Raw genomic sequence first — 13370 nt, 5'->3', positions numbered from 1 at the left:
TATGATATTTTGTGATTCAAAGATATTTTAGCCGCAGTGAGGAAAGACTACATCACTGGTTAATTGTCATGTCCATGAATTGCAGTATTTAGTACGATGTGTAGATTGTTGTTGATCTGCATGTCACAGTAGTTATCTGCTGTGGCTGCATCACTTAGGCATTGTCATCCCCAGTCACTATCCCATACAAACAAGTACAATTTAAACATGCACACACAGCACATACACACACACACACACACACACACACACACACTACAGTCCCAGCACCTGTTCCTGAGATTAAGAGCTGTTAAGGCACAAACATATAGAGTACGCTCTGGTGGCTAGTTGTTCTGCTGACGAACCCCAATCCCTGCACTAGTTTAGGTGACATTATAGTACAGAGGTAGTAATGCTGGAGCTAGTGCTCCACCCCACTCCACTCCTCATACTGCTATTGGTGCCATTATGATAAAGGTATAGTATCCCTGGTTGCTAGTAGATCTCCTCCCCCTGATACTCACACTACTGTTAGTGCCATTATGGTAAAGGTATAGTATCCCTGGTGGCTTCGGGTCCCTTCCATCCCCCTGTCCCCATAGGGCACAAGTGAAGTACCTCTGGTGGCTAGTGGTCAACCCCTGCACCCCCAGTCTTTGCACTACTTTAAATGCTGACAGTGGACTTGGCCTTTTGGCCGTATTAATTACTGCAACATGCTCGGCACATAGATGCCTTCCTGGAGGCAATTGCAGGAGAGAGATCGTGTGGCTAATTAAAATATTCCCCTCCCCCAGTATACCTCTTTAGCATACCGCATGGTCACAGAACTGGCCCTACATGGTGCTGTGTGTCTTTGTGCTAAACACCATGCTGCACTATGTTAGGGTTGTATCTGGATTTAAAAAGTTTACCACAATGTGCACATGAGATGTACACTTCATGGTAGCCTTTATGTACCCCCCATTCAGCTGCATATATTTTTATAGAGGTCGGGGATACCTATTTCAGTTAAGATTACAAGCTACGGAAGTAGGCATTTGTTAACCTCTTTATAAATTGTAAGACAGCTGAGAACCAGCAGTCACAAATGAAATTTATAAAGTTATTGTACTCTTGATGGAAAATTGGTCTGAAAGAAAAAGCTCCAAAGATCTTCTTTATGTTGGCGTTCATAAATCTTTAGGCCATGATACTTGGCTTATATTATTAACATGTTTCATTTCCACAGGCATTTTCCAATTGACAGAAGACTATGCAAGAGGCACTGCTACAATGAATCTGTTGAGAATGTCTCAGTTCAGTGGAATGATGGCTTCATTGCATAAATTCCTCACTCATTCACACCTCTTGCTTCTTACTTTGAATTCCAGCACAGCTAATCCTGAATAACCATTTAATTTTGACACTTTGTATTGAATGTAAAATAACATACCATTAACTAAGTTTATACTGTTATTCATTAAATCTTTTCATTTTATAGAACACCATCGAAGACAATCCAATTGCATTATCAGATAAAATAAACCCAGTCTCTGCAATCCACATCAGTTTTCACTCTGGAGCAAAGAAAATGCAATCTGTGGACTATTCATATTTCTTTTAATGAGCAATACCTATGCCTTGTCAGATATCTAGGAATGTAAAATATATTGCAGTCCTCCACTTTTGAGCTTATTGTACAATATCTACACCTATGCTGTTGTGATCGCCCTCTCGACAAGTGTGTATACACACACACACACACACAAATCTACAAAGACACACAGACTCACACACACAGATGGGTGCGTAAGGTTTGCCCTTCCATCTACATTTTGGAACTCATATGTTGCTTCTACTTTTTGCTAAGTATTCACATAACCTTCCTAGTCTTATATTCAGTCAGGTCTTAAGGGGTAAGTATATTTTGATAGTGCTAATCTTTTTTGAATCATGATACCTTCCTATATTTGGAAACACAGTGCATGATTCTGTATGGTGCAGTAGAATAACATAGTAATGTACAGAGATAATGTATATTTTATATAAATACAACGAGCTGTGGTAGTTGTCATTCAAAGTTGTTTTACAGCAGATAACATGCTAAAAACACTTTACAGTATACAGTAATCGAAAGCCATCATATAAATGTGTGTGTGTGTTTGTGTGCATATCTATATATATATATATATATATATATATATATATATATATATATATATATATATATATATATATGTGTCTAGGACACATGCTCGACTAGCATATGTCTAAATCACAAAACATTGAACACACATACACGAAAGCGCTTAACATTGACAAGCGCTTCCGTGCATGTGTGCCTGTTTCGTAGATCGGACTACAGTCCGGGTAAGGGAAAATTCCCTTTTCCCCACTATAGTGTAATCTCGGAGTGAGAATAATAAAGTAGGGGTGGTGTGGGGGGCACAGCCCCCCTGCAGAAATGTAGATTTTTTTTTTGAACTACACATACACGGAAGTGCTTTTTGATGTTAAGCGCTTTCGTGTATCTGTGTTCCATGTTTTGTGATTCGGACATATGCTAGTTGAACATGTATCCTAGACCCGTAAAGATATATATATATATATACATACATACATACACACACACACACACACACACACACACACACACACACACACACACACACATATCTAAAATGTCCTGAGATACTATGCCCAAAGAGGTTACTGGATATGGAAGCAAGGATGTCTTTGCCAGACTAAGTTAGTTTCTTGATATAGTCGCTAGCAAGAAGCAAAACATTTACATTTATATTCCTTATTAAGAAAACAAAATAACTCTTTGAATTCAGTTCATAGGTATATAAACATTTACACTTATATTACTTCTTAAGAAAATGCAATAACTCTTTGAATTCAGTTCATAGGCATATAAACATTCACACTTATATTCCTTCTGAAGAAAACACAATAACTCTTTGAATTCAGTTCATAGGTATATAAACATTTACACTTATATTCCTTATTAAGTAAACACAATAACTCTTTGAATTCAGTTCATAAGTATATAAACGTTTACACTTATATTCCTTCTTAAGAAAACACAATAACTCTTTGAATTCAATTCACAGGTATATAAACATTTACACGTATATTCCTTCTTAAGAAGACACAATAACTCTTTGAATTCAGTTTATAGATATATAAACATTTTACACTTATATTACTTCTAAAGAAAACACTAACTCTTTGTATTCAGTTCCTAGATATATAAACATTTACACTTATATTCCTTCTTAAGAAAACATAATAACTCTGAATTCAGTTCATAGGTATATAAACATTAATACTTATATTCCTTCTTAAGAAAACACAATAACTCTTTGAATTCAGTTCCTAGATATATAAACATTTACACTTATATTCCTTCTTAAGAAAGCACAATAACTCTTTGAATTCAGGTCATAGGTATATAAACATTTACACTTATATTCCTTCTTAAGAAAACACCATAACTCTTTAACTCTTTGAATTCAGTTCATAGGTATATAAACATTTACACTTATATTCCTTCGTAAGAAAACACAATAACTCTTTGAATTCAGTTCATAGGTATATAAACATTTACACTTATATTCCTTCTTAAGAAAATAAAGTTCCAAAGGAGAAAAAGGTGCCAATATTCAACACGCAACTAAAACCAAAAAATAATCACCTGGATAGCGTTTTACCCGAAAAAGTTTTATTTAGACACAGCAAGCACTCGAAATAAATGCTGAAACAGAAATACACAGTACGTTTTCATCCGTAACTTCATCAAAATAATGACAAGCCTACAAACTCAGCATTATATACCACAGTCAGTAATTAATTATTTCCAACCAATAATTGAGCATCAATTATAAAACAGTTAGTTTAAAGTGCTACCCCAGAACCACTTGGTACAAATATATATAGTTTATAAATGCACATATTAAAATGTAAACTAAACTAAAAATACTAAAATATTTCAAAACATTTTAAAACACACATTTCATGTACATTTAATTAAAACCAGTAATTTAAAAATTCCCCAACTCTAATTTCTAGTTTAAAACACCTATATAAATGTATAAATATATGTATGTATATACATAAAGTAGTGTGCCACTACCCTAAATGGGAAAATACATCCTCTTAGGTTTTAAAGTTAATACATATATATATATATATATATATATATATATATATATATATATATATATATATATAAAATAAAACTAAAGGACTGTAAGTAAATAAAAAGATGAAAATGTCTAGAAGTATATAAAATAGCTAAACACCAAGACACTATACTTGTATTAAACTTTTTAATGTTGCTAAAACATGTAAAGGTTTACAGTTTAGCAGCTCGTAGTTTCAAAAGTGGTGCCAGAGATACCATGTCATTTAAACAGGGCCATCTGTTGACTTCTAAAATCAACTGCCAATATACTTCCCGGTATTGTAATTGTGTCTCCCATGGTCCCCCTCTGGCATCTCTTTGAAACTCATCTAGTACAAAAAACTTCAAAGTTGCTTGCCCACATTTCTCTCTGTATTTAAATAAAGCATTTTTATTATTACAGTTTTAATGTCATATAGATGTTCATAAATTCTCCTCCTTAAACATCTCTCTGTCTTTCCTACATAAAAGCCTTCACATTTCTCACAGGTCACAAGGTAAACTACTCCTTTAGATTCGCAATTAGAGTATACTTTAGAGGCAATACATCTATTGTGATTAGAGACATATACCTCAGATCTATTAAGATTGTAGGGACATTGTGGGCACGATCCAAATTTAAAAGTTCCAACTTTTTTGTTATTTCCTTTAATATGGCTATTATTTTCCAATATACTTTTTATACATTTCCCTTTTCTAAAAACAAACCTTAAAGGTATGTCAAACTGGAGATTCAAATCAGATAAACTGCTGAATCTATCCCATTCTTCTTTCAATGATTCTATAATAACATTTGTGTCGCCACTATAATCAAGAACAAAGACATTTTCATAACCATTGTTTTTACTGCTCATCTCATCACTTTGTGCGTTAATGTCTTCTGCTCCTAGAACAGCAGCAAATCTGTCCCTTCTGTGTAAAATCACTTATTTAATCACTTCTTCAATCATATAAGTGGAGTAACCCCTTTCTAAAAACATATTTTCTAGTAGGTGAACTTCTTACAAAAACTCTTCATCTTCTGAGGTCATCCTGACAAGTTGTTTCTTAAGAAAACACAATAACTCTTTGAATTCAGTTCATAGGTATACAAACATTTACACTTATATTCCTTCTTAAGAAAACACAATAACTCTTTGAATTCAGTTCATAGGTATATAAACATCTACACTTATGTTCCTTCTTAAGAAAACGCAATAACTTTTTTTAAAATTCAGTTCATTGGGGTATATTAGGCTACTGACCACTAGGGTCTTTATAAGCCTAGCCATAACTAGGAAGTGAATATCAAACCATCTACCTTGTGTCTGCATGGTAAACATCATAACCATTATGCCAACTCCCAACCCAGTTAATTAATACCTGTAGTGTCCATATGTTTTATAGGAGGGAGTTCTATGCTGCACATGGGAATTCTGAGACGGTGCGTCTCTCTAGAGAGAGCTTATTTTTTATTATGTATGAGTGTAACGGGTTTCTCACATATCAAACAAGCACTGTATGTGAAAGGGGTGGGAAGAAGGAGCAGTTTATTATTTTGTATGTGAGACAATTAAGTAAGAGTTATTGGAAGGCAGATAACCTTTTTTTCAAGTGAGCATTAGTGATGTTCTCTTGGCCTCCGACAAGTATGAATCTAAGATATTGTTTATTGTTAATGGGTCTTCTCTGAAGAGTTTAGTGCAAATATTTGGAGGCACTATTCTAATTCAGGCATTATCATTTTAATGCAACTGCTTTTCTGGACTGCAATGGGAGGAGGTAATTCCTATGCTAATCTTATTTGATTGATTTGTAGATGTGACACCCCCCCCCCCCCCAGCACCATCTTATTAATGGGTGTTAACCCTAATGCTGTCCCTTCCCCCAAGCCTAACCTTACACCTTAATGTCATTAAAACTTTCTTGTAAGACTGCTACTAAGCAAGACAGATTCAGATACACAAACATTCACAAACCTTTACCCTTACCCAGTATACACAGACTCACACACAAACATACAACACTCATCCCCGATCCTAACCCTAACTGACACACACACACACACACACACACACACACACACACACACACACACACACACACACACACACTCACACGGTCTCACCATCCTCACCCCACTTACCTCTATTGACATTCCATACCATCGACATATCCACCATTGGGCCATCTGTACCATTAATATTAAATCACACCCATGTGGTCAAGTATATATATATATATATATATATATATATATATATATATATATATATATATACATATATATATATATATATATATATATATATATATATATATATATGTATATATATATATATATATGCTTTTAAATTAAGAAATGTATTTTAGGTTTGGGAGGTGTCATGAGTGAAGACTTAAGTTTAACTGCTGAAATATTCTTTCATGTGGAAAGCCTTATTCTCAGAACAAGAAATGTCTGCTGAGTTTTAGTGAGGTTTCTTCCTAGCCTTAGCTTTCTATGAACATCACCATGTTCAGAAAGTAATAGGATAATATCAGCTCATGTTGCCTATGATGGGTAAGTCTGAACTGGCAGCTGATTTTGCTGCTGCCAAACCAGGTGTTGCAATGCTCAGACTTACCAACTGAAAACAGATTATCTGAGGTGCAGTTAGAGTGGAGACTTTTTCTGGCTCCGCAGTCCTCTCCAAGTTTCATTCCTGACTATTCTACATTATTCTAGTTAATGACAAGATTTTTGGACTGTGTATGTTGGAGAAGGGATCTACATCTGCCAGCTAGGGAAGGGGGAATAAGGATGAAAAAAGTCATATGCGTTATTAAAAAATGGGTACTGGGTCTGTCTGTTGAAGATAGCATGATCATATTCACAGGCCCTCTCCACTGTCCTTTATGATAACGTCTAATAATGGAACTGTTATTTTCCCAGATGACCATACTAAACTCCTAGGGGTAACAATTTATAATAACCTCAAATTTGACATACATATAAATCAAACTATTAAAACCATTAATAAAAAAACTGGGCTACCTATATAGAAATATAAATCATTCCTTACCTCATTAGCTAGGACTGCCATTGCCTGCCCTTATCTTCTTTCCACCCTTTTCTATGCCTCCTTTTTTTTCACTAACTTGAACAAATCTGAACTCTGCAAACTCTCAAGCTGTTATAATCACATTGCTAGATTTGCCACTGGCTTTACTTACAGAAATCAACACGGTCATGACCTTAAACCACTAGAATGGCTAGAATTGCCTATCTTACTTCAGTACAATCAACTTGTAGTATCTCACAACATTCTCAACCAACCAGATAATACCCCTGCACTTTAAAACATTATCAATCCCTATAGAAACACCAGGCCCCTTTGTTCTTCTAACAAACTCCCAATTCAAACACTCAGAGCTAACAGCTCATCTGGTGAATCCTTGTTTTCTAACTCTATTGGCAAAATTTGGAATTCACTTCCAGCTGACCTAACTCTAGAACCATCATTAAACCAATTCAAGAAAAATCTCACAGTATTTTATGACAGACTGGCTATGCCCCTGTCACAGTCCAGACTAACTCCTACCATACCGCAGTATTGTAAGAATACCTAGTCCTTCTATCTGATTGTTTGTAACCGTATAGGCTTGAAGTATGATAGACTACAGTTTTTTAATGTTTTAATGTTTTTCTGTATGTAATATTGAAGCTTTTCTCCCCAGGCCTCCGCTGAAATGGACATGTATCCAGTCGGACTATCCAGGTCAACAAATGTAAAATAAATAAATAAATTAAATAAATATTACAAGAAGCAGAAAAGAAAGTTATTTATCTTGCCACTGAGTAAAATAAGGTAAATAAATTGGATGATATATAATTATTTTTATCAGTGTGTATTTTATAATTTTTAGCTAGAACCATAGTGTAGAGGGATAAAGCCCTAATTATAGGCCAGAGGAGCCAGGTTCACCTACTGACTTAGGAGTCTAAATCACTGGCAGTAAGGGATGGCTGAGTCCATCCCAGAGAAGGAGGTAATTTCTCTAGGTGTCATCTGTTGGCCAGCATGGTCCATAGTGGAGAGTAGCCCTTGGATCTAACACACAAATGTGGGGGAGGGGGGATGCCATGGAGTAGTAGGTAATAAATGAAAATATTCTCTAGTGGAAGCATTCAAATATATACCTGGTACATCCTTAGGTTCCATTCTAACCCTTCCTTGAAACAAAGATAGTCTGGGGGCAGTAAGAAAGGCTTGTTGACCTGGTGATGGATGGGGTGCTTGAGTATCCAGAAAGGGTGATACAGAAGGGTAACAAAATAGTATTTATGATATAAATGTATGTACTATATTTGATCATCTCTTTATTTATTATTTAAAACTGACTTTGGGATTCTAGCTTTCATTATAGGCTGGAGTTTTTTTTCTTAATGGTCCTTTTACATTTATGAGCATGGTGAGTGATAAATAATATAAATAAATGCTAAATACAGGTATGTGAGTTAAATGATTTTACAGTAGCTTAGAAAAATAACGTTGTGAATGTCTATCTGGTACAGTAAAGTAAAAACATCTTTTATAGGTGTAAATGTCTTCAGAGTAACCATAGTAAAAGATACTAGAGACAAAAGAGCCTGCATAGAAAATGATTTACAATTTATTGAAAGCCAAGTGTGCTTATATGAAGTGATCTTGTACATTATAGGTCATTACAGTAAGCTGTGAATTAGATTTGTTTATTACATACTCTGATTTAGGTTTGATTCCTATAGCTCACAGCTGCACTTTGAATTTACACATAACCTTTCTTACTGACCTAGAAAACTATCAGCTTTATGATGAGTTCTGGACCTATTCTAAGTAATGGGGAGAGCAGTAAATCATTCAATCATTCAGTCAAGTAAAGTACTGGCATCTGTTTTATAGATTGGCATTTACCAATACTTGATAAATATTATGACAATCCTTCATAAACCTACCACTGTTAAATTTAATGACAATAATTATTGTATAATTTCTTTTGTCATGAAGCATTTCACATTTCACATTTGAAGTTTTCATTTCTGTTTCATAAAAGAGATTAATTTTAATCAAAGAATGACAACTGTAATTTGAAATGAGGAGATAGCCTAGATATTTTATTTGCTTGGACTTTCTCCTCAAATTTCAAAAGTCACAAAGAGCATAGTTGGAATGCAGTGGGTGGTGTGTACATCCAACTATTTGTGGATGAATATATTTATGGTTGTATTGGAAGACTATCAGCCTAACAAAAGGCACAGGCAGGCAAACTGTTGTAGGTATGCAGATACAAGCAAACATTAAGGAGAGACATAGGTACATGTATGTGAGAATGTGCACACATTACAACTCTATCATACTTCCTGCACATATGGAAAAAAGCAATAAAGAACCGACTAATACATGGTACCATGATGAGACAGTTTTATTTTTGCTCTAATGAATGATATACTAAAGAGAATTTCTTCTAACTAAGAAAGAGAGATCAGATATTATGGTCCAATTTAATGAAATTCATAGCAGTTGTAATTATTTTCAGCTATCCTGTCTATCTACCAGTCTTTCTGTCTAGTTACAAGTCTCTGTAATACTCTTTGATAGAGGCTTCACTCTGACATACAATTAACTGATCATTTGAAAAATGGATGCTAATTGCTCTTTCTCTCCCCTCTCCCTAAATCTCTCCATATGATTCCCTATCAAACTCCAGAAGGAATGCATACTCCTACTCGTATTACCTGTGAGTACCTCCTTTAAATATTATTGTTTGTGTTGTTTGGAATATTGCATTCACTGTGGCATCTGTATTATGTTCATATGCCATAAGGGCAAAAATAGAACATAGAGCAATATAGCGCTCCGGATTGATTTAACACAATCTGCTGATTGAATTGCAGCTGACAAGAATATGCTTCTGAATTAGATTTAACAACAAATTTAAACAGGAACTGCATTTTCAATTACTCATGTCTGTCCATGTGATTCTTGAAGGGCAGGCCCACTGAACCCCTCATTTTGGGGTATATGTGTCACACATCCTTCCAGTTTCTTTGTACACAATTCAAATTCATATAATCTTGGGAGATGCAAATGTATTGCTTAAAAGTAAAATAATATTCATAGGTTCATATGTAAGTAATAGACTAGCTGGCCGTATAGGCCATTTTAAACCATACCAATTTCTGTTTTTGTGCTTCAGTTAACCTATTCCATTTTGTTTTAGATTGGCCTTACCCAACCTATCATCAACAGTTATATATTACTCCTAGTGAAAATAACTGGCACCATATCACATTTAATTTAAAGGGATCCATGGGTGGGATAAAGAATTCAGGAGCTACCCTGTCCACTAGTAATAGAAAAGGTGTTCCACCTTTTCATAAAGGCTGTGCAATCTCATTGCTGGAGGATACAAGGGGGGTTGGGTGCAGAGCCCACCACACTGGAGGGTGCAGAGAGGATTACTCCAGCAAAATAAACAAGATTTTTACCAAGTTCAAAGGTTACTACCTTTCAGAAACTTGGTTATGCAGCCTGCAGTTCAGTGTGCTGGGATCTACTAATGTGTAGATTATATATCTACTTGTAAAAGTTGCATGTTCTATTAGAAAACATGCTTAGTCTTATTTTTATGTAAAAAAAAAAATCTAAAACCAGACATGCAAGTTCAAGTACAGTATTGGTTAACACATTAAATAAACTTTGCAAAATAAATATTATCAACAATATTTACAGGAGATCCACAGGCAGGTATCATTTTGTTTCACTTTTTTTTTCCTTTATGATATTATCTTTTGATATGTTACATAGCACAATGCATTTAAATAAAAATGCTTTTTATCATTAAAATATACAGTCTATGCATGGATTTGACAATCATGATTATGTTGTTAATTATTTATATTTATTATTCCACTTAAGCTTGTTGTTATGAAACTAAACATAAGGTAAATGACATAATTCATTGTTATCGTATGCAAAAGTAAAGTTTAATTCAAAGTGGTATAGCATGTTTCAAATGCATTAATCAGTTATCAGGTTTTGTTGTCCTGATACTATATCATTAATGTATAAATCAGCCTTCATGTTCAGACTGTGCTGTGATGCCCGGGCACTTTTAAGAAAACTGTTTTTGAAGAACAAGATCATTGTAGGGTATTTTAGTTACAGTTTCTGTTCTTCTTGACATTCTTAGTCCAGCCTTACGCACATTGCACAGAACAGGATCATACCTCTCAACACCCTGGTCATCATGTGTAGCACAAACGAAGCCAGCAAGAACCCTCTAGATTATGTCATTATCAGGTTTAGTTTATCAGCACAACTGGTGTAGCTTAAGTGCACTACTTGAATGAGAACCAGACTGTAACTTTATTTTTTACATTATTTCTTTCTAAATTCTTACTCTTCAGTGACAGAAGCATCAATTTCAGGAGGAACAGAGGAAAATTTGATGCAAAGTCAGGGACAGTTGAGAGGTATGGAAAGGATTTGTCATCACTCTGTCCCCATCTCACCATTAAAATAATCTGATTTAGCTGTTTTTTGTCATTTAGCTATTGTTTGGTTTTCAAATATCAGTCAAATAGCTGACAACTTAATTTACTTATGAATGATGAGTTTAAGTAATCAGAAGATGTTTTCAGTTTTCATTTTGTTGATGCATGTGATCTTTTGTGAATAAATAAATGCAACCAAAGTGTGAATGGCTGAACTAATTAATTCCTATGAAAGAATATACTCATGTTGTACTCACTAGTCAAAGATGTAGGATTTCTTAATTTTTTACCTGTCTGAGACAGAAATAATTTTGATAATAGACGTGTCTTAAAGAATATTTGGCCTAGACAGAAAATCCATAGTGATGCCCAGATAAATCACATTTATGTAGAGATCTAATGCAGACCTCGTGGTGCCAGACTGGGGGTGGGGGTGGGGGGGGGGGGTTGTTGTAAGTGAGCAGCATGTTTTGGCTTTTTCATCCCATGCCAACAGGAGAGTGGGGTTCAGCAGGCATTTATGAGCCGATGTGATGTCATGCTGCCAGTATATAAGACATTGGCCTTGTGTGCTAGTCATACATGCTTTATCCCAGGTAGGAGTAATTGCAGCCTCTCGGCCTCCGCAGGTAAAGTTAGGCAGGTAACCTGCTTAATTAGGAGAATGATCAACTCCGGATTACTTAACTCTCATCTCTGAGATTAAGAAAAGCAGCACTATAGCTCAAGTCCTAACCATGGAATGGAAGGGCCATAGTTTTTTTTTTTCCCTGGCAGTTCTGATGGCAGGAGAAGGTCATTATTACTGAATTAAGAATGAAAACTAAAGTTTTTCAACCAGTTGTAATTTTTTGTGCATATAAAAGCCATCTGCATACATTCAGATTTCTATTTTTTCACATACTGCTTTCTACTTTGTATTTGGGATTGTGTATATATTTGCATTTATTGATGTCACCTCTTTGTAATAACAAGTTGCATACAATTATATTAATTTCAGAGCTTGTACTGTGTAGCCCGTCTTATGTTACTTATTGAAAGGTGGAAGCACGTCCATTACCTCTAGTTCCTTTACTATCTAATTCAAAACAATGCTCAGTAGCTTTGCAAAAGTTTGCTTTATTTGTATTAGGCCTCTAAATATCTTATGCATAAACTAGATTATTTAAAGAAAATTAAAATTCACAGCCGTGAATAATGAAGAATGTTGTCTGGCTTGTGAGATCACATTGTTGTGTCACATTTTTCAAACAGCTTATCATCAGACTTTAAGAGTACTAAAGGTCTACTATGTATATTCATAAAATAAAATAAATAAACAAACCTCATTTGGGATCTTCCACAGACACACTATATAATTTATGCCAATTATAAAGTATTCAGGAAGGTAGTTCAAACTATGTTTGTCCACTCAGACCTCACCATATTGATTATGTGACCTTTTATTGAATAAATGCCATTGACAACCATTAATGATGCCACAAAAGTCCAAATGCAACATATAAACCAAGAACTATTAAACCATTAACTCAAAGCCAGTTGGCAGGACCAAGCCTGTCCTGGGTGCATAATCCAAGCTACCTCAAACTTGGTGACAAAGTCCTTTAATTCATCCTTTCAACTCTCATACCCCTTGATTTGTCCACTGGCCAAATCCTGAACCAACTTGAGGAGAGTCGAGGCTGCTAAACAGGAACAGGGGGAATAAGGGAAGAGGCG

The 13370-nt window shown here is 35.0% G+C and overlaps 1 protein-coding gene across 1 annotated transcript in view; it reads left to right on the top strand.

Annotated features, from left to right (window-relative positions):
• Positions 1 to 13370, top strand: part of PTPRT (protein tyrosine phosphatase receptor type T) — a 3212182-nt gene that overhangs the window by 2736906 nt on the left and 461906 nt on the right. The window contains exon 22 of the mRNA XM_044089009.1: positions 9863 to 9892. Within this exon, the coding sequence (XP_043944944.1) occupies positions 9863 to 9892 (30 nt within the window). The remainder of the gene's footprint in view (positions 1 to 9862; positions 9893 to 13370) is intronic.

The sequence above is a fragment of the Protopterus annectens genome, chromosome 12.part0, assembly GCF_019279795.1.
Source record: "Protopterus annectens isolate FY-2018-M chromosome 12.part0, PAN1.0, whole genome shotgun sequence".
In the NCBI taxonomy this organism is placed as follows: domain Eukaryota; kingdom Metazoa; phylum Chordata; order Ceratodontiformes; family Protopteridae; genus Protopterus; species Protopterus annectens.
The sequence above is the reverse complement of the archived record's forward strand: the minus strand, read 5'-3'. Positions and strand labels throughout refer to the sequence as shown.